Raw genomic sequence first — 22,296 nt, 5'->3', positions numbered from 1 at the left:
CTGCCTTTAATTAAAAGTTTACCCTAACAAATTTCTGCAGATATATAGTATTTTCTTTTTATTCTTTTCTTGTTTGTTTTGTTTTTTACTCTAATATCAGTGTTCCTGTGTTCAAAATGATGGATAGCCATCACAGGCATAAAGACCTAAGTCTGAGAGGTGGTTTTGTTTTTGCATTGTGCAAAACAAAACCCCAGGGCCTCCTGCATGCTAGGAAAGCACTCTACCACTGACCTACATACACCCTCACTTTATTTTTTTTAAATGTTTTTTGCTATCACTTTTTGTTGTTGTTGTTCTCGTTGTTGTTCAGGGCTAGCGATTTGCTAACTTTGTTAACTTTGGTTATTTATTGTTGAGTGTGTGTGTGTGTATGTATGTGTGAGCGCACATGTATATCTTGGGAGATTGAACCCAGAACCTCATACATGCCATGCAAGTGAAATTTTGGATGAATCGTATGTAATGAATCACTATGTAATAGTAATCTCATCAATAATTAGTGAAAATTAGATGAGGAAGAGTGGTAGAAGAATGATTTCTTCAGGAATTCACAATGGGAAAAGTAGACATTTTAATTTTAAAGATAAAATGGGTTGGGCTGGGGTTGTGGCTCAGTGGCAGAGCGCTTGCCTAGCACTGGGTTTCATCCTCAGCACTACATATAAATAAATAAAGGTCCATCAACAACTAATAAATATTTTAAAAAATAAAATAAAATGGGTGCTGGTATGGTTTTATTCATCATCATAACGTGTTTCAAATTACCCACTTGATCAAAACAAATTATATGTTCCATTAGTTCAAACTGTAATACTCATGTAGGACTTAATTAGTAAGGGATATGAATTTTCCCTGCAAACTGGGAACAGTCAGAAAACTCCCTTCATCTTTTCTCAGACCTGGAAAAATAGATCTTCCATTCTTTGTCTAGATATTGGAACTGCCAAACTATCAATTGTTGTGATTCTGAATTATTTATCTCCCAAACTCTCACATGAAATGTTAGAAACTCCTTCTCTTCCTACATGTCCCTGCCCTGTCATAGCTCAATCTTGTTGTATCCCAGGATACCCCCTGGTGAGTAGTTACCTTTTCCTTGTTCTACCCTCCCCATTGCTCCCAGCTTTTGCTCCTATGGAACTCCCATTCAAGGCCATGAGCTAGAGGAACAGGGTTTATTCAGGGCAGAGGGGGTAGAGAGAATGTCTTTTGGATATTTTTTCTAATGAATATACTATTCCAGTTGGTTCTTTCAAGGGTTCAAGGAATGAGTGCTACAGCTTAGCTCTTTTTTCAGTTCAAGCGCTTTCTGTGTGATAGACAGGGGCCAGACACCTTCACAGGCCTGATCTCCTCTAAACCCCATTTCAATTCCTGTTAAATGGCATTGTGTCCATTTTACAGGTGAGGAACTAAGATGTAGGAACTTTAACTAGTTATCATTCATTGATGGTACTTTTAAAACACCTGACTATTAACTTGACTCTGTAAATTGGGGACCTCTCATTGTGATATTCCTTAAAGAGTTATTTCTGACATTATAGCTCTGTCTTTGGAAACCCTAGAAATTACTGGTATCATCAAATATTTTATCACATAGTTCATCCTGTGTTCTGAAATGTAGTAGTTTTTATTTAGCAAACTATAATTATAAGAAATTCTTTGTGAACATTCTATAATTTTGACCTACACTTCTTGAACTTGAAACTTAAAGGTGGGCTGAGCATGGTGGTGTACCCCTATAATCCCAGAGGCTCAGGAGGCTGAGGCAGGAGGATAATAAGTTCAAAGCTAACCTCAGCAACTTAGCAAGACCCTAAACAATTTAATGAGACCCTGTCTCAAAATAATAAATTTTAAAAAGGGCTGGGGTGTAACTCAGTGGTTAAGCAACCCTGAATTCAATCCCTGGTTCAAAAAGGAAAAAAAAAAAAAAAGCCAAAGGTGCATTGTGAATTTCATTACTAAACTGAAAATCCACTTGTCACATTGGTGCCTAAGGGTAGTTAAAATTCTACTCAAACTGAACTTCCTTATTTCCTAAGGCCTGCTGAGTATCTTCAAAGGAAAATTGAAGCTCAACAATATAAGTTAAAAGTGGAAAAGCAATTGGTAAGTAAAATACTAAATATGGGAGGCAATTAGAAATTTGCTGGTTTCTCTATTTGCACATATTCATGGATCTTTAAGTCAGAGTTTATTCCACTAGAAGGGCAAGACTACCTTTCATCTTTCCCTAATTTTTAATTGCTACAGAATAATAATGGGAAGAAGTTTGAATCAGAGTCTGGAAAGCCTGGTTTTGTCCCTGGATCTAACAATTGCTGTTAACCTTGAACAACCCTTCTGAGCCTCAACTTCCTTTTCTATGAATGATCACTTTGGAGTGAAGGACCTTCTCCTGGTCCCTTTCAGTGTTGCACTTCTTTGATCCTGTTTTATTCATTTTTTGAGCTAGCTATGATTGTATTTTATTAAAGACTTTTCTACACATTAAATAAAGTAATTACAGGGCTGGGTTGTGGCTCAGTGGCAGAGTGCTTGCCTAGCACATGTGAGGCACTGAGTTCAATCCTCAGCACCACAAAAATAAATAAAGGCATTGTGTCCATCTACAACTAAAAAAAAAAAATTTAAAAAAAATAATTATTTGAGTTGAAAAGTTAACCTTTAACCTTTAGTACTGTCTCAGAATTCTGGGGCTGAGCCCAGGCTGCAAACACATCCCATTTGTGTCACTCATATTTTGAACTGCTCAAAAGTAGAGTTCTAATGGACTCTACCTAGTCACACAGCTTTAATTTCACAATTATAATTTACCACTTCAGAAGAGAAATATTGGTGTCTCGAATGATAGCATAAAATATCAGTTGCTTAGAATAAAGACCATAAATGTTTGCATTTTTAAAAAGTGTTCAGTGTTTCATACTTAAATTAAAAGAAATTTCTACTACTTGCCACAAAATAATTCCCCACTACCAAGTTTTCTCGGTGGTATTTTTATCTGTCAGATAAAGTTAAGATCAAATCAGAAGATGTTTCCAAAATGCAAGAATGCTTTATAAATGATTTCATTCAATAAACAGGGTCTTCGTCCATCTTCTGCTGAGCCAAATCACAACCAGAGACAAGAGATTAGAAGGCATGAAGAAAAGCCTCGATTCCAGGAGCTGCGGTTTAGAAAAAACGAAATGAAGGACCAGGTTAAAAAATGGTCCAATACCAGGGCTACGATTGTGTGTTGTTTGTTTGTTTTCTACACCCTCAGCTCCTAACATTGTTTCCGTGTCTCTGTCTTGCTCTGTCCTAGGGTGCTGCTTCTGTTTCCCACAGGGTGCCTGGGAGTGCGCTGTACACACACAATCTGTTAAGCACTATGCTGGGTGTTTTAGGAGCAGGAGTAGCTATTTCATTTGCTCAGAGAATACAACATAGCTAAATTCATAAGGCCTCTTTCCTTGGATTGATAAAGTAACTTTCGATAACCTATTTAGAATTTTTATTAGTTTGCCAAATCTGGTGTAAGGAAGTACAATAGGCTGGGTGGTTTAAAATAACAGAAATTTATTGTCTAACACCAAAGTGTTGTCAGTCCCATGCCCCCTGTGAAGTCTATAAGGGAATCCTTCTTTGCTTCTTCCTAGCTTCTAGCTTGTCTGGCAATCTTTGGCACTCCTCAGCTTACAGCAACAGAACTCTAGACTCCGCCTTTGTTGCGCGGCCTTCTCCTTAGATCTGTGTCTATACATGGCTGTCTTTTTGAAAGAACACCAGCCACATTGAACTAAGGACCAGCATGACCTCATTTAAACTAATTACATATGCAATGACCCTATTTCCAAATAGGGTCACATTCAGAGACACTGGAAAGGAGGTAGGACTTAACACATATTAACCATAATTAGATTATATATAAAATTAAAATGTGTAAAATAACTTTACATCATTAATTCATTTGTGGTTATATATGAACATGAGCTCTGTATCCCACACCAGTGTATCACTCACAGGATGTGAAATGCCACAGTCAAAATAAGGCAGATTATCATCTTAAGCAGCCACAGGTTTTCTAATGTTTATTTTATATTATATGTTAAAAAAATTGTAGGCTAGACAGAGGTTATTTTCATTATATGTTATTTCATTATATATGTTTCATGAATGTTGTTCACAAACACTTCGTTTTTGTTTTGCAGGAATATTGGAAACAGTTAGAGGAAATACGCCAACAATACCACAGTGACATGAAGGAAATTAGAAGGAAGATGGGAAGAGAGCGGGAGGTAAATTCACTCTTCTAGAGGAAACACTTCTGTCAATTAAGAACTGTCTAAAAGAGTAGGTGTTAAAAGCAATGATCTTGAACCAGGCGTGTAGCTCAGTGGTAGATCTCTTGTTTGGCATGCCCAAGGCCCTGGGTTTAATCCCCAGCACCAAAAAGGAAAACAAAAAGTAATGATCTCTTTGTAGATAGGATAAAGTTTTATTATAGATAAAAGCATACAAAATTCTTTTTTAAATAGGAAAGCTATCAGACCAAATAAAAGCTTCATTTTATTATGATTTACTAGTGAGACCCTGTCTCAAAACAAAAAGGGTTGTGAGTGTAACTGAGTGGTAGAACACTTGCCTAGCATGCACAAGTCCCTGGTTCAATGCCCAGTACCGCATACACATACACACAGACAAACACAAACACACATACTTATTGATTTTCTTCCTTTTTAATCAGTATTTACTGAGCAACTACTTCAGGCCAGATCTGGATCAGATGCAGAAAATTCAAAATGAGAATAAATTCATGTTCGTAAGGAGGAATAAAACCAAACATCTAGAGTTGATTCAGTTCAATATGGGCAGGCCGAATGTTCTAAAGTCTATACAGTCATGAGCAGCATAGGTTTTGGTCAGTAATGAACCATATATATAATGGAGGTCCAATAAGATTATACTCCCTAGTGATGTTGTAGCTTGGTTTGTGTAACTACAGTCTCTGATGTTCACACAATGACAAAGTCACTTAATGATGCATTTCTCAGAACATATTCCTATCGTTAAGTGATGCAAGACTGAAAAAGGCAAAATTTAAATATAGCTGAGAATGATTCTTAAAAATTCTGTAAAGGTGCCACATTGGAAATTGATCTTTTCCAGAACTGTAGCAGATTGCTGCTTCTTCAGTAGATGAAGCAGCTAGCCTGTGTCTTGAGTATGCAGTATGAAAATCACTTGGGTATTTTAATCCTAGGTGTGCTCTGGAATGCCCCTCCTATGAGAGATCTGTCGTCTCCCATCTCCCACCACTTGGCTGTGTGCTTGTTGAGTAGAACCCACACAACAGAAATTGATATCTCTTTCTCTCTCTCACTCTTCCCACCATGTTCCTCCACCTCTAGTGCATATGGCGGAATTACAATAAATTAAATGAGCATATGGCCCAATTCAATTGTATGTGTAAGAATACAGGCTAGAGTTTTCACATATCCTATCTCATTTAGACCCCAAACAGAGAAGTTGAATGACTTAGATATTACAAGGCAGATTGAATATTAAAATATCTGACTCTGGAACTGGGAATGTAGCTCAGTGGTAGAGCTCCCTTTTAGCATGTATGAGGCCCTGGGTTTGATCCCCAGCACATATATACATACATATTTAAATCTGACTCTGACACCTTTGTTCTTTCTAGCAGATGTAGTTCTACTCATAAACAGTCGGAAAGATAAGACAATATATGAAACAATGATAGAACAAGCAAGACTGACTATAGTTGAGCTATGTGCACAGGAGCAAAGATAAGAAGGCTGAGTAAGAGGAGGAAGGTCTGAGAAGAAAAGTTGAATTTAGAGGCCGAGCTAAGGAGAAAGCTTTGGAAGAACCATGCAAAGATTCCAACAGGATGTGCTGGAAGGGCAGCTTGGGGTGGTTCTCTCCAGAGCAGAGGTTTTGTTCGTGATGGGGAGCCTTGTGCTGGTATCAACCTTATATTTAAGGCAGGTCTGTGATAGGAAACCTGAGTCCAAGGAAGATGGGTAGCAGACATTTTGATTTGGTGGTCCTGGGGATTGAAACCAGAACTCCAGGCATCCTAGGCAAGCACTGGGTAGCAGACATTTCTAGAAAGATTATGAAAGAAGAATTTAAGGAATGCTGGAAGCAGCCACAGGGAAAAGGAATTATAAGGCTCTAGGCCTGAGGTATAGCTCAGTGGAGTGCTTTTCTAGCATGCATGAGGCTCTGGTTCAATCCCCAGCAACACACACACACACACACACACACACACACACACACACACACAGGCTTTATCCAGTCTCTGTCAGCAGGGATGTGTCTCTCACTAGACCCACTCAGACCCTGGTGGAGGGTTAGGAAGTTGCCTTCAGCATTCATGCAGAATCATTCTTGTGTTAAGGAGAACTCAAAAATCAGTCATCACACCTATTTGGTGAAGAAGAGTGGCCTGCCCATCCACCAAGAAGCACCTGAGGAGGAAGCATCTGTGCAGGTAAGACCCCTGTTGCTAGATATACATGTGTTTTAGTCAGCATTTTTGTTGCCATGACCAAAGGACTTGAGAAGAACAGTTTTAGAGGAGGAAAAGTTTATTTTGGCTCACACTTTCAGAGAGGTTCAGTTCATGCTTGGCCAACTCCATGGCTCTGGGCCTGAGGTGAGGCAGAACATCTTGGAGGAAGGGTGTGGCTAAGAGAAGAGAGAGAGCTCTAGTCACCAGAGACAAAATATAAACCCATTGACCTACTTCCTCCAGCCACACCCTACCTGCCTACCACACACTTAATCCATTATCAGTGGTTTAATCCACCTTTAGGTTACAGCTCTCATAATCTAGTCATTTCACCTCTGAACATTCTCTTTTTGGTACCAGGGATTGAACCCAGGGGAATTTAATCACTGGATCACATCCCCAGCCCTTTCTAATTTTTTTTTTTAAGTTGCTTAGGGCCTCCCTAAGTTGCTAAGGGTGGCCTTGAACTTGTGATCCTCTTCTTTAGCCTCCAAAGTTGCTGGGATTACAGGCTTGTGCCATCATGCCTGGCTCCTCTGAACATTCTTGCATTGTCTCACACATGAGATTTTGGGGACACCTCATATCTAAACCATACCAACGAGCTTCTCTGCAAGATTGCTCTAGCCTGGTGGTTCTTATCTCTCACTGTGCAACAGAATCTTGTGGGGGCCTTTTAAAAACTCAGAGCTCTCTTTGTCAGTTTCTTTCTCCAGTTTCATGCTGCTGTTCCTCTCACATCAGATCTGCTGTTTGTCACTAGTTTACTTTGTACTTTCTGGGTTAGTTTACAGCCTATGAATAGGACCATACTATACTTGCTTTCTTATGTCTGGCTTCATTTGACATAATAAATGTTGAGATTTATCCACTTTTTGATATTAATAGTGTTACAGGCTGAGGTCTTCCAGGAAACTGAGGCAGCACAAAGACCCCCCTTAAAACCTCAATTCTTATGATCAAGTCAGAAAAATTTTAGATGTGTCACTCATAGTAATGGGCAATCAGTTTATTAGAAGGGATGGAAAAGGGGAAAGGGGACACTCTTGGGAGGGAGTGGGTCTTCTCAGAGAGGAGAGGGACAGTGTGCCTTTCCTGCACTCCAGTTTCATAGGGGAATCAGAGAAGTTTCCAGAGAGTCCTATCCAGGTCCACTTTTGACTGACAGCAGGATGATATCAGACTTTCAAGTCCCCACTGCTATGACAACTCTATGTCATTTTGGCCCATGCTTACGCATTATCATTTGGATTGTTAACCAATCTGTAAGAATTCTTACAGATTTTATGGTTAGGAGGAATTATCCTTATCTCCCAAAGTTTCGGGATCTAGTCTGCAAAAAGGGTCACAAAAGTCTCTCCCTTCAGGGTAACTTGGATTCCTTTTATCGACATTATTTTGGGCCTGCATTTCTCTTGAAGATAACAGTTAGTTTGCTGAGGAATGTGACATATCCTGTCCACTGAAGCCAGGCAGGGCTGCAGGTAAATCGCTTCCTAGAAAAGAAAACATGTGGGGGTCAGCACAGTGGGCTCATTTTGTAGAATTATTCCCTTAACCTCCTGTTCCCACCATTCACATTTGTCTGTCCCCTATCAATAGTATCATTCCTCTTTATTGCTGAATATATTCCATCAAGTGACTGTATCAAAATCTGTTTATCCATTCAGCTATAGATGGATATTTCGGTTGTTTCCAGCTTATTACAAATAAACATATAAGTTTTTGTGTGAACATATGATTCTTTTCTTTCTTTTGGATAAATAGAGTGGACAGGAGTGACTGGATTATATAATAGATTTATATTTAACCTTTCTTTTCCCCTCAGTGTTGGGGATGGAACCCAGGGCTTCACACATGCAAAGCAAGTGTCCTACCACCAAATTATATCCCCAGACACCCCTCTTTTTTAAAATAAGAAATAGACTCTTGTTGTGTTGCCTAGGCAGATCTCAAACTCTCAGTCTTCCTGTCTCAACCTCCTGAGCAGCTAGAACTACAGATAGGCACCACCACATCTGACTGGTATGTTTAACTTTTTAAGAAACTGCCAAATAGGTTTGCAAAGTGGTTGAACTGATACGTTCCCACAGGCTGTAGGAGAGCTCCAGTTCTCTTTTGGCACAGCTCCCTCCTCTCTGGGACTCTACCATTCAGACTCTAGAGCCTTAAGATCCCCAAGTTCACAGCTTTGTCTCCTCACGGAAGGGAGTCTGCCAGTCTCAGCATCCCTCCACCAAGGCCTGCAAACTCTCTGGAGACTTAGTGGGGGGGGGGGGGCAGGAGGGGCTGGGGGGGTGCTGGGTGTGGCGCCTCAGGTCTGTGATCCTCAAGGCTCAGGAGGCTGAGGCAGGAGGATCAAAAGTTCCATGCTCATCTTAGCAATTTAGTGAGACTCTGTTTCAAAATTAAAGCTAAAAAGGGCTGGGAATGTAGCTCAGTGGTAAAGTGCCCCTGGATGGGGACAGTTGGAGGGCTCATCACATCCCGTTTCTCAAGTATCCTCATTTTTCATTCTGGCTGTCTAATGTGTTAAAACCATTATTGCTTCTGTACTTGATGTGGCTTTGGGGTTGTTTCAGTTGGGGAGTGACTCTGGTGCCTGGTACTGTGTCCTGACTACAAGCAGAATGCAATACCACTTCTTGGGTGTGTGAGGCGACCAAGAGCTCCATTCTGGAGTTAGAAGAGATCTGAGAGGTTACAAACCTGCTTTGGGGCTTTCACCCCACTATCCCCAATGCTTTCCCCAGCCAGACGTCTACTTCCTATACTGACGCCCAATATCACTCTCTACCTTGAATCAAATGCCAAATAGCTTCTCCCGTGTTACTCTCCTCCCCTACTCATTTCTATTCTATTACCCTATTTCACTTTCTTTTATAGTACTTCTGAAATTATGTCATTAATTTGTCAACTCATTTATTAACTATTCTGCTCCATGTCAGCAAGGGCCCTCGCAGCTATCTTCACTCTGCTAATCATTGCCTAGGCGTCTGGACCATAGAGTGTTTACTTAGCATGTGCAAATCCCTGGATCTGATCCATAGCACTGAAAAAAAAAAAGTTATTATTTTTTTCTTTGGTGCTGGAGATTGAGCCCAGGGTCTTGTGCACACTAGGCGAGCACTCTTCCACTGAGCTATACCCCAACCATCACATTTATGTTGTTGAATTGGATCTGATTGGATTAGACTGCACTGGGAGGATGAGCTTTGTCACATTATAGAATTTTTACCCATTGAAATGTCAGTGTTTAATGTATGAGTATTTGTTGATTGACATTCTGCTTTGGTTTTTGATATTAACTTTCCTTTACAAAGGCATGTTTTTATTCTAAAATCTATCATCAGATTCAATCTAGAAATAAAATCATGTAAACATACAAGGCTGTGAATTCTGAGGTTGTGAAAATATTATTGTTCAATATTAAGTGATAGAATCATTTTTTTCCTCTAAACTTTCAGGACACTGAAAGAGACTTGAAAAAAATGAGGCTTCAGAACATAAAGGAAAGCAAAATTCCAGAACAGAAATATAAAGCTAAGGTAATCCACATTTTTGTCTTTTGGCTCTGTGTGAGAAGCTGGCTGGGGGTCCACACCTGCAGTCTGGGTCACCCATGTGATTCCCCACACCTCTTGTTATTTTATGGAATAGCCCTACTTTGTGATGTTAGACTAATGGTTTTAAGTATATGTAATATTAAAATAAATTGATCTAGGGAGTTGTTATATTAAGGCTTTTATTGAATTGCTAAATTAAAGGATTTTTCCCCTTGTTTTCTTGTAGAGAGGAGTGAAGTTTGAAATTAATTTAGACAAATGTATTTCTGATGAAAACCCCCTCCAAGAGGAAAAGGTATGTTGTTAAGTACACACATGAGAAAATGAGTGTGTCTTAAGTTTCTTGAAATTGTTTCACAGGCTGTAGGGAAAAATTGCTTAAATATTCCTAAAAGGATCTCTAGTATTCAAATGAGTCTTCCAAATACTTTTTATCCTTCTTCTTCTTTTTCTTAAACAGAGGTTATTTACTTAGGTAAATTATTATGTTTAAAATTATTTTTATTTTATGAAGAACCTATTTTCCTCACATTATTATGTTTTTATTATTGCCAAATTAAAATAGAAGACAGGATACATAGTTAACAACAAATATACTGACCTAAAAAAACTTGGGCAGATACCCTGGGCACATTCATTTTCGGTCTTAATTAGTTACTGATAGCTTTGTACATATCTCTGGGTAAATCTCAATTATGCATTTGGTCTCTCCTTGCCACAGAAGTAAATGCACATGTTTTGTAAATCCAAATCTCATTTTATTACTTGATTTCAACATCTTCTTTTAAAAAATATTTTTTTTCTAGTTGTAGATGGGCACATCTATTTATTTATTTTTATGTGGTGCCGAGGATCACACCCAGTACCTCCCGTGCAAGGCAGGCACTCTACCCCTGAGCTGCAGCTCCAGCCCATCTTGTTTACCTCATTTTTTATCATACCTGCTAAAAAAATGTCAAAATTAGCTGATTGTTGTTCCATTTTACCTTCTCTAAATTCACCATTTAGATTACCAAAATTTAAGTATGAATGATCATATCTGATACTTATTTTTTTTTCATTCTGTGTGTGTGTGTGTGTGTGTGTGTATGTGTGTGTCTGTCTGTCTGTCTGTGGATAGAATCCAGGGCCCTGCACATGGCATGCAGACAAGCACTCTACCACTGTATTACCTCCCCAGTTCTTCATGTTCTTTATTATCTTAAAACTTTATGGAGCTAGAGGGGTAGCTGGGTGGTAGAATGTGTGTTTAGCATGCTGAGCCCTGGGTTCAACCCCCCAAACCAAACCCTCCACAAGACACCAAAAGCTTTTGTATGTCATCATTTCATATTTTTACAAGCATTTTGCTACATAAAGACTTCACTACAATGGTGAAAATTAGTTCCTACTTCTGTTCATCCATTAGGTCTCCAGGTGCCCCAGAGCTGTGGGATCAGAGCAGAGCAGGTCTGGGGAGTGGCACCTCCACAGGGCTTCTGTGACTGGAGGTGCTGAGATCTGCTTGCTAGAATGAAAGAATGGACTCCAAAAGCACTAGCTGCCAGGGTGTTCATCCTCTCTTATTCTATGCATCAATGTGCTTTAAACAAAATTGATCATTTTAGTATTGATTGTGGTGTATGAGGAGCAGTTTTAGGGACATAGTTGAGAATGCTGTGAAGTTGGGTCTGATTTGTGCACCCATATAGTGTCGGCTACTCCAGAGGCTGAGGCAAAAGGATCACTTCTGAGGTCCAGAAGTTTGAGACCAGCCTCGATAACATAGTGAGACCCCCTGTCTCAAATAAAAGACTGTTGTGTTATAGACTGACAGCAGGACCTGAGGATGCAGTGGGATGGAACCGAAGTAGAATAATATTGAAGACTTTTCAAAGTCCAGATAAAATTAAGTGCTCATTACTATTGAGAAGGAGAAATGAAAACATGGCTGTTTCTATCTCAATCACTGTAATTCCATTGTGTGTGTGTGTGTGTGTGTGTGTGTGTGTGTGTGATACTAGGGATTGAACCCAGGAGTGCTCTGTCACTGAGCTACAAGCTATATCCCCAGCCCTTTTTATTTCTTTATTTTGAGACTTGATCTCACTAAGTTGCCTTGGCTGGCCTTGAACTTGTGATCCTCCTGCCTCAGCTTCCAAAGTAACTCTGATTACAGGCCTGCAACACAGAGCCTGGCTATAGTTCAGCTTTTAAAACTCTATAGATTTGTTTGTCTTGCTTTTGAATATTATTGGGAACACAACAATTTTGACATCCTCCCCCCAACATGGCTTATTTCTCATGAAATACTGTGGAAATGCTTTAGGCAACGGACATACTAAATGAAACTTTGACCTTTGAGGACGGCATGAAGTTTAAGGAACATAAAAGTATAAAGGAGCACGAAGATTACACAGACAAAGCCTTTGAAGAACTCTGTAGCCCAGAAGCAGGTACGTGTTCCTGGAACTCTATGGATAGACGGAGCCTGTTCATCAGCAATCCATCTTGAACTCTGTCTGCCCAGCTTCCCCCAGTTCTTGTTTTGCATACCCCCAGACTCCGCCCTCTTCTGCTCCACACTTTGAGGAGTTTCACTAGTTCTCTCTACAGCCTCAGCCTCTCCTAGGAGCTCCAACTTACCAATCTTTTTCTTTACCTGCTGGAAAAGCTCACAGCCTTATTTTCTATTGAAAATAGCACGTTTGTTTTTTTCTTTATAAGATTCATTTAAATCAAACTTTTACCTATAATGTGGATTGTGAATATTTTCCCCAGTTGGTCTTCAGATCTCACAGTAACAACAGCAAATTGTGTGTGTGTGTGTATGTGTGTGTTCACTCAGGAGTAAACTTTGTAACAGTTGTGCAGGGCGTTCAAAGAAAACTATAAGATTTTAGTCAAGTAAAGACCACTTGACAAATGGAGAGAATTAGCAGTGCTTTAGATTGGAAATAGGCTTCCTCAATATATTTATGGCAATTTCAATAAAAATCACAATAGAATTTTTTTTTTCCTGATGTGAGAAGATCTTGGCAGAGGATTGCAGAGATTTGTAATTAGCCAAAATATTATGAGAAATAAGAGCAGTGAAGGAAAACTTACCTTTTCAAGTATCAAAATATATGTTATACTCATTCAAACAGTGTAATCGTGGCATCAGGGAGAAGTGAGAGTTTAGAAACAAATCTCAGTATGTCTCATACATAATATAGTGCATGCCAGCAACCCAAGTCAATGGAAAGACAAAGGATTATTCAAATAAATGCTTCTAGACCAACTTGTTAACAATTTAGGAAAAACTGTGAAACCAGACCCGATGTAGTATAATGAAATAAATTTTTAAAAAATCAGTGTATGTGTGGAAATGTTACATTTAGAAAATGAAGTAAAAGAAAATAGGTCATTTTTTATGATAAGGAAGAAGTAGCTATTCAAAATTCATAGGAAAAATCACAGAATAAATTAGTAATAGAGTTGACTTTAATAACAAAAAGCTTTGGTAAGAAGACAAAGCCAGACCTTAGAATTATTATTTCAATCATTTATTTAGAGTACATAATCATAAATGTCCACCATCATAAATAAAGTCATTATAACATTATTTAAACAGTGAAAACTTGCTAATGTCCTAAAAGTCCAGCAAAAAAGAATTAAATTATAACCTGTTTATGAGACAGACTACTATGTTTGCTTTAAAATGGTTGTATAGAAGAATATTTAATAACCCTAAAAAGATATGTAGCTGACTAGAAAAAAGCAAGTATGAGAGCAAATGTCACGTGGAGACCATTTTTGCCCCTGGTACTGGGGATTGAACCCAGGGCTGCTCTACCGCTGAGCTACACGCCAGTCCTTTTCATTTTTATGTTGAACCTCACTAAGTTGCTAAGGCTGGCCTTGAACTTGCAGTCCTCCTACCTCAGCCTCCTGAATTGCTATGATTACAGATGTACGCCACCACACCCAGCCCAATGTTTGTTTTAAAGCAAAACAAAAATGTTATAAAATTTTAATAGCCTCTGGATGGTGAGATTATGGGTGGATTTTTATTTATTTTTTATATGATTTTTAGTTTTCTTATAGTGAAAACATGGTAATAAGAAAATATGAGTTATTTTTTAAATTAAAATGGAACAGATTGTGTTCTGTTGAAACTGATTAAAGAGTTTTCATACATGACTCAATGAATTTGTCCATTTGTGTCACTAATATTTTATTAGCACTTAATTAAATTGGCCAGTCAAACAGTAATAATAAAAGAGCCCAGAGAGGTATCTACTTGGGATGCTGAGGCAGGAGGGTCACAAGTTCAAGATCAATCTGGCAACTTAGACCCTGTCTCAAAATAAGAAATAAAAAGGGTGGGGCATGTTGCGCAGTGGTAGAGTACCCTTGGGTTCACTCCCCATTATCACACACCAATAATAATAGCAAAAACAATAAAAGCAAAAGAATATTTAAATATGTTTGTAATTTCAGTCTTATAAGTTCCAGTTCTGGTTTTGCACATACCAGCTGATAGATACTGGCTCAGCTACCTAAGAACTGTTAGGTGCAATTAGTCACACTTTGGTTGCTTTTGAACTAATGAATTATTTTGTTATACCCAGAGTTTTTCACTCTGAATGTTGCTGGCACAGAAAACAGGAGGCAGTGGGATACCAGAGTGCCTCAGACTCTGATACAAATGATGGCAGCTGCTGATGTCACCTCCACGTGCTCCATTGTGCCTGATGGTGAGTCTCTGGATCAGCACCAGTTGACTGATCGCAAGGGAAGACTAGGGGTCCCAAACCACTGTGTGGCTCATGCTCATACTGTTGGAATAGTTTCTAGTTCTCACTACAAGCCCTTTAAATTTTGTACCAAACACTTTGCAAGGACATTGTTTTGGTTTCTCCTCCATCCCCAGAGAAACTTGCCTGATAATTATCCTAGAAAATTGGACACCCTAACCAGGCACAGTAAAGGAGGAAAGATCCTTGAAGAGAGGGAGAAGGTCCGAGGAAGGCAGTAGACTTGATTTATTCTCTAATCATTTCCTTGTAATTCTATGGCAGGTCATTTTTTTCACCAATAAAATTGTTAAGTAAAAGAGTTTTTCCTAGGAGATTTAGAGAGTTCACAGTGCAGAGATGCACATAAAATTGCTTTGTAAACCAATGTGCTACTTACATGTGTGGAATGTTTTGGACTTAATAATATTTTCAGCCCAATTCCTGCATTTATTTTTGAGGTTCTGATGTAGCCTTTACTTAGAAGAGGTTCACAGCAACCGCCGGGAGTTATCTTTGTAGGCAGTAAAGATTTTTATTACTTATTTCCTGTGTTCCTCTTGATTACATGGCACTGAGAGAGACCTAAAATTTAAACTGTGCTGTAAATTGAAATATGTAAGTATAGTTAGCTTTCTATGTCCTCAGATTCAACTAACCTCAGAAGAAAACTATTAAGAAAAAAATCCTGCATCTATACTGAACATGTACAAACTATTTTTCTTGTCATTATTCCCTAAACAATAAAGTATAACAACTATTTATATCATATTAGGTATTTTAAGTCATCTAGAGATGATTTAAAGTATATGGGAGGATTTGCATAGGTCCTGTGCAAATGCTGTACCATTATATATAAGGCACTTGAACTCTGCAGATTTTTATAACCTTGGGGCCTAAAACCAATCCCTCTTGGGTACCAAGGGATGAGTGTATATCCACTGAAGTAAATGTAAGTGAATTGACTATTGACTATTTGATAAGACAACTGATCTAACAAGACATTGAAAGCACAACTTAAAATAAGCAAATAGATTTTTTTTTTTTTTTTGTACCAGGGATTGAACTCAAGGGCACTTTGACTACTGAGCCACATCCCCAGCCCTATTTTGCATTTTATTTAGAGACAGGGTCTCACTGAGTTGCTTAGTGCCTCAGCATTGTTGAGGCTGGCTTTGAACTCACGATCCTCTAGCCTCAGCCTCCTGAGCTGCTGGGATTATAGGCATGTGCCACCATGCCTGGCTAGATTAGAATTTTTATCAGAACAAAAAGACAGTTTACAACCCCCCACTAAAAAGACTCTTCTACCCATCAGCTATGTTTTCTATTTAAAAAATAAGGGGTGGAATTAATCTAAGGTTCTAATATTCTGTGACTTCATAAAAACTCAAATAAAAAGCATTTTTATTTTTAATAATGGTTTCCTCTTTAGATGGCCAAGTTATTGTGACTGAAGGTGTTTCAGAAAATAGGAAGCAGTGGCAGCAGGAAGCACCAGGGACTTTAATGGATGCTTTGGCAGCAGCACCTCTTACAAGCAGCTCATTTTCTGCCAGTGAAGGAGAGCCTGGTATGCGCTTAATTTTTAACTACATAACAGTTCCCTGAGAAATTTTGTCAAAGATTTGTAGGTGCAGAAAGTGGATAACGATTCCTTCAACCTGGAGAGGAGATTGAGAGGAGATCCATCCTTTTCAGGAGCCAATTTGTTTTGTCTAAGCGAATCCCAAATGCTATTAACAAATGACATGAACTTCATGAACTTCCAAGGACAGGGGCATCATTTTCTTTTTTTTTTTTTTTTTAAAGAGAGAGTGAGAGAGGAGAGAGAGAGAGAGAGAGAGAGAATTTTTTAATATTTATTTATTTTTTTTTAGCTTTTGGCGGACACAACATCTTTGTTTGTATGTGGTGCTGAGGATCGAACCCGGGCCACACGCATGCCAGGCGAGCGTGCTACCACTTGAGCCACATCCCCAGCCAGTATCATTTTCTTTAACATAACCAGCTGACAGCTGATGCCAAGTGCCAGCAGCTCTGAAGCTGATGATCTAGTATTGCTTAGCTTTACCTGAGAGAGACAGTTTATGTCTGACTGTTTTGCAGGTGGACTCATGACTATCCTTTGGCAATAAAATTCTTCTGGATGTAGTTTGTTTTGTTTTGTCTTCAATTTTTAGCAAGATTTTGCCCTTTTTTTTTTTTTTTATCTGGAGTCTTACATGGTGCCCAGACTGGCTTCAAACTTCTGGGTTTATATGATCTTCCTGCTTAAAAGACTTATTATTTAATTGCTTTTTAGATTTATTACTAAGCCATTTCTTCTCCATCAATACATAAATATCATTACCTATACTTTATCCTTTGACTGTTTTATGATTTTTATACTATGATGGTATAAATTCCTTTCGTAAAATTTTAGAGGTACTGGGGTTGTGGGTCAGTGGTAGAGCACTTGCTTAGCACATGTGAGGCACTAAGCTTGATTCTCAGTACCACATAAAATAAATAAGTAAATAAAGGCACTGTGTCCATCTATAACTAAAATAAATTAAAAAAAATTTTTAAAGGATATTGAGTGTGAATGAAAGAGAAATAGTAGTTCATTTCTGTCAGTGAAGGAGAGCCTAGTATGCACTTAATTTTTAACTACATACATTTACTTTTATAATACCATAAAAGTTATTTTTCATGGGTTTTACTCCTTGCAAGATAATCTTGTTGGTGTGGGGGATCAAACGCAGGACCTTGCAAATGCTGAGACACACTGAGACACACCGATGAGCTTACCTTTAGCCTGTTTGCAGTATATTGGCAGGCAGCACTGAATAATTGTTACGAGTGGACACTGTACTTAGACAGAATGGGAATAACTTCTGGCTCTCCTGCTGCCAATATGATAACCAGTCTTATCTTCCATTTCCTTATTTGTAAAATCAGAGTTATGGAAATGTCAACTTCAATGGATTGTTTTAAATATTAAATGAGATAATGCATGTAAAATGTCTAGAAAGTTACCTAAATGTAATAAATTATAGCTTTTTTTAAAAAAATTTATTTAGAGACAGGGTCTCTCTGAGTTGCTTACGGACTCATGAAATTGCTGAGGTTGGCTTTGAACTCGCAATCCTCCTGCCTCACCTCCTGAGCTGCTGGGATTACAGCTAAATTATAGATTTTAAAATAGTGGTTTTACGGGCTGGGGATGCAGTTCAGTGGGAGAGTGCTTGTCTAGCATATGCAAGGCCCTGGGTTCAGTCCTCAGTACTGCAAAAATAAATAAACAAAAAATAAAACAAAATAGAGATTTTATTCAGCCATAAAAAAATGAAATTATGTAATTTTCAGGAAAATGAATGGAACTTGAGAACATTATGTTAAGCAAATCAAGCCAAACTCAGAAAATCAAGGGTCGTGTGTTTTCTTTCATATATGAAAGCTAGAGAGAAAAAAGGGGGAAAAGGTGTGTGTGGGAGATCTTATGAAAACCAAAGGGATTTCAGATAGGGGGGACGACATTTGTGTTCCCTGCCATAATCTGCTCTTAAGGTATAAAAGGGAATTTCAGAGTCTCCTCCTGTACCTGGATGGGCAAGTTTTTCCTGTAAGTCAAACGAGTAGCATCCCCCCAACCCAAAACCAAAGCAAATTACCATATTGAAGAGGTCTGATTCTCTTAGCCCCAATGATATTACACCCAAAGTAGGAGAGCTGGATCATGTGGTAGTTCTATTTTTAGGCTTTTGACTGTTTCCCATAGCAGCTGCATCATTTTACAATGCCACCAACAGTGCACAAAAGTTCCAATATTTCCACATCCTCACAGACACATGTTCATTTCTGCTTTTTAATGGGGTCATCCAAATGGAGATGAGGTAATATTTCACTGTGGTTTTGATTTTAATTTCCCTGATGATAAATGATATGGAACATCTTTCCATATACTTGTCATGGTAGGGGACAGAGAGATCTACACAGCCCCTTAGCTCTTCTTTTTTCTCTCTCTTTTTTTGGGACAGGGTCTCACTAAGTTGTCAAGCTGGTCTTGAGCTTGTGATCCTTCTGCCCAGTCCCCTGAGTAACTGGGATGACAGGTGTGTGCCACTGCGCCTGGCTCTTATTCTGTTTAAATGGAGATGATTAAAGGTTCATGGTTCAATATACAACTGTAGGATTTTTGTTGTATATTGCTCATCAAGTGTATAGGCTGAGCTGCTTTAATTTTGCTGTCATTTCGTTAACAGTAGGAACATTAAAACAATGGCTTCCTAAAGAAGAAGAGGGGAAGGTGGGAATGTCCTCTGGCATTGAAGGAGATGAGGAACAACTGGAACCAGGCTCTGATGATGATACGTAAGTGATACGTGATACAACCATGGATTTGACTTCACTCGGGTTTGGAGTTTGAATCACAATGCTTGGATGGTTGGGAGACATTTACATTGAGAGACTAAAATTGGGGCTGGAAATATAGCTCAGTGGTAAAATGCCTGTCTAGCATGAGTGAGGTTCTGAGTTCAATCCTTAGTAGGAAAAAAAAATCTTGAGAAACTGACATTAAAACTGACATTAAGGAATAGTAATACTCCTGGTATCTCTAAAAGAAATAAATATAAAACACTCTAGAGCTGGGTACAGTACAGGCCAGGTACTCAGAAAGCTGAGGCAGGAGGATTGCAAGTTTGAGACTAGCCTGAGCAATTTAGCCAAACCCTGTCTCAAAATAAAAAACAAAAAGGACTGGGGATGTAGCTTAGCAGTAGAGTACTTACCTAGAATGTGTGAGGCCCTGAGCTCAGTCCCTGGTACAACAAAAACCACTCTGGCGTTATAAACATTGTATTTTTTTTTTCCACCAAAGCTCTGCTGAAGATGAACTCACAATTTAAAATTTAAAAATAGAATCTAGCACAGTTGCACAGGCCTGTAGCCCCAGCTACTTGGGAGGCTGAGGTGGGAAGATTCCTTGAGCCCAGCAGTTCAAGGCCAGCCTGGGGGCGGTATCACAAAACCCTTTCTCAACCAACAAAGCAGAAACTTGGAATCTGCTAGAGAAAATAGTAACACAAGTTGATTAAGACCATAAAAAATTCAGATAATATAATTATCCTATGAAGATTTTAATACTAAATATTTAAAATTATTCAATTAAAATAATTAGGAGGCTGGAGATGTAGCTCAGTGGTAGAGTGCCTGCTTAGCATGCACAAGAACCTGGGATTCAATCCCCTGCACCACCACTACCAACAACAAAAGAAACAAGAGAAAAAAAATAATCCCTCAATGAAGAACAGGAAAATTGCCTTGTCTGGACTGCTATAACAAAATACCCGGGACCAGGTAACTTACAAACAACAGATACTTCCTGTTCTAGGTGTCAGTAAATCCAAGATGAGGCATTCAACAGATTCGATATCTGGTCGGGGCTGGCTTTGGGGATCATAGATAACACCTTTTAGTTGTGCCCTCACATGGTGGAGGGCAAACGAGTTGCCCCAGGCTTCTTTTATAAAAGCATTAATCCCATTCATTGGGGTTTTACCTTCATGACCTCATCACTTCTTAAAGGCCCTATCTCTTAAAACTATCACATTGGAGGTTTGGGTTTTGAATTTTAGGGGGATGCAAACATTCAAACCACAGGAAAAATTTTGATAATTAACTAACTAGAACTTCTGGAAATTGAAAAAATTCTATAGGTAGAAATTAAAATTTAAGCCCCAGGGGCTGGGAAGTTATAGCTCTGTGATAGAGTGCTTGCCTAGCAATCTGAAGACCCTAGGTTCCATCCCCAGCACCATAAAAAGACAAAAAACCAAAATTCAACAAATAAACAAATACCTGAATAGATATAGTTAATGAAGGAATTAGTAAATGGAAGACAGGTCTGAGGAAAAAAGTTTTCTACAGCAATAAGATATAAAACTATTAGATCTCTAAAAGAACCAAATAATCTTGAATCATATATATAGGAAAAATCAATACTTTTAAAGAGAAGAAGAAAAATATCAATAGGACAAACAGTTGAGTCACCACAAAAGAAAGGAATGGTTATTTTTCTCTCTTAAGAAATAAAGAGCCTCACCACCATTTGACCCAGTTATCCAACTCCTTGATATATACCCAAAGGACTTAAAATCAGCTGGTAAATTGATGGAACTGGAGAATATCATACTAAGTGAAATAAGCCAATTCCACAAATCCAAAACTGAATGTTCTCTCTGATATTTGGATGTTAACACACAATAAGGGGCGGGGGAGGGAAATATAGAAGTTCACTAGATTAGACAAAGGCAAATGAAGAGAATGGATGGGAAGAGGAACAACAGAATGAATCGGACATAACTTTCCTGTGTTCATATATGAATATACAACCAGTGTAACTCCACATCATGTTCAACCACAAGAATGGGATCCTATTTAGAATAAGTTAAACTCCACGAGTACGTCAAAATACACTTTACATCATGTATACCGAAAAAGAACAAACAGAAAAATAAAAAAGAAATATAGAGCCTGCATTAGAAGACTTACATCTGATGATACACACCATGTCTGAGGTGGAAGAACCAAACTCAACTCAGAGAAGTTGCAACCAAAATAAACAACAAAGGATAGGTCCAGAAAATGAAAAGAATACACACAAAGAAGTCACCCTGTGGAAAGCCACGCAAAGTCCACGAACGATCACTGAAGGAGAGCCCAGGGCAAGACATACAGCTAGACAGTTCTCATCAGCAACTGGGGAATTCACATCAAAACACCCAGACATGGCGAGAGTGACCACACAAAGTGCTGCGAGGTGCTGGGGAAGACTGGCTTTTCCTGGGGGCGGGTGCAGGACATGAATTGGAAACTGAACACTCACGATTCCACATTATCCATTCTCCAGCTCCTCACACCATGTGCCCAAGGAGATACACAGGAGGACATGAGTTGCCAGATGAAAGGGAGACCTCAATGTCCCTCCGAATGGGAACGGAGTGTGTAGTTGTATTAGCTGGTGATCCAGGCTTCCCTTGAAGCCAAGAGGCTCATTTCTCTATCACACAACAGCATCCTCATGTGCAAGGACAGCTGGGTTCTGCAGCAAGGCTCAGTCTAGTGATCATCCCTCTACAGAGTCCTTCTTCTGTCCCTCACATCACTGCCATCTGTGGAGCCCAGCGAGGCAGCTATAGGAGCAGCTGTAGGTCAAGGTGTGGACAGAACAAGAGGTTGACAATGGCATGAGATGGACTTGATCCAATGCTGCTTATGTCCAGTAGGGTCAGGTTTGAGTGGGAATAGATGGCAGGCTCTGCTGCAGTAGTCCATTCAGAGATGGAGTAACTGTCAGTTAAAGGGAATGAGCTGGATCTGCAGGCATCAGTTGAGATGAACCTCCATGATGGAGTGAGCGGAGCTCAGCGGAAAAACAAAGGCAAAGAGCACACTG

The 22,296-nt window shown here is 39.0% G+C and overlaps 2 protein-coding genes across 2 annotated transcripts in view; one reads left to right on the top strand and one right to left on the bottom strand.

Annotated features, from left to right (window-relative positions):
• Positions 1-22,296, top strand: part of Nek5 (NIMA related kinase 5) — a 58,977-nt gene that overhangs the window by 26,130 nt on the left and 10,551 nt on the right. Inside the window, exons 12-21 of the mRNA XM_027928940.3 lie at positions 2,049-2,115; positions 3,090-3,206; positions 4,200-4,286; positions 6,416-6,508; positions 9,997-10,077; positions 10,322-10,390; positions 12,404-12,530; positions 14,691-14,816; positions 16,291-16,428; positions 19,103-19,211. Coding sequence (XP_027784741.3) covers positions 2,049-2,115; positions 3,090-3,206; positions 4,200-4,286; positions 6,416-6,508; positions 9,997-10,077; positions 10,322-10,390; positions 12,404-12,530; positions 14,691-14,816; positions 16,291-16,428; positions 19,103-19,211 — 1,014 coding nt within the window. The remainder of the gene's footprint in view (positions 1-2,048; positions 2,116-3,089; positions 3,207-4,199; positions 4,287-6,415; positions 6,509-9,996; positions 10,078-10,321; positions 10,391-12,403; positions 12,531-14,690; positions 14,817-16,290; positions 16,429-19,102; positions 19,212-22,296) is intronic.
• Positions 7,923-22,296, bottom strand: part of Alg11 (ALG11 alpha-1,2-mannosyltransferase) — a 39,906-nt gene continuing 25,532 nt past the window's right edge. Inside the window, exon 4 of the mRNA XM_071611522.1 lies at positions 7,923-8,025. Within this exon, the coding sequence (XP_071467623.1) occupies positions 7,958-8,025 (68 nt within the window). The 3' untranslated portion in view covers positions 7,923-7,957. The remainder of the gene's footprint in view (positions 8,026-22,296) is intronic.

This window comes from Marmota flaviventris, chromosome 4, assembly GCF_047511675.1.
Source record: "Marmota flaviventris isolate mMarFla1 chromosome 4, mMarFla1.hap1, whole genome shotgun sequence".
Taxonomy (NCBI): Eukaryota; Metazoa; Chordata; class Mammalia; order Rodentia; family Sciuridae; genus Marmota; species Marmota flaviventris.
Note: the sequence above shows the minus strand (reverse complement) of the source record. Positions and strands in the feature narration are given on the sequence as shown.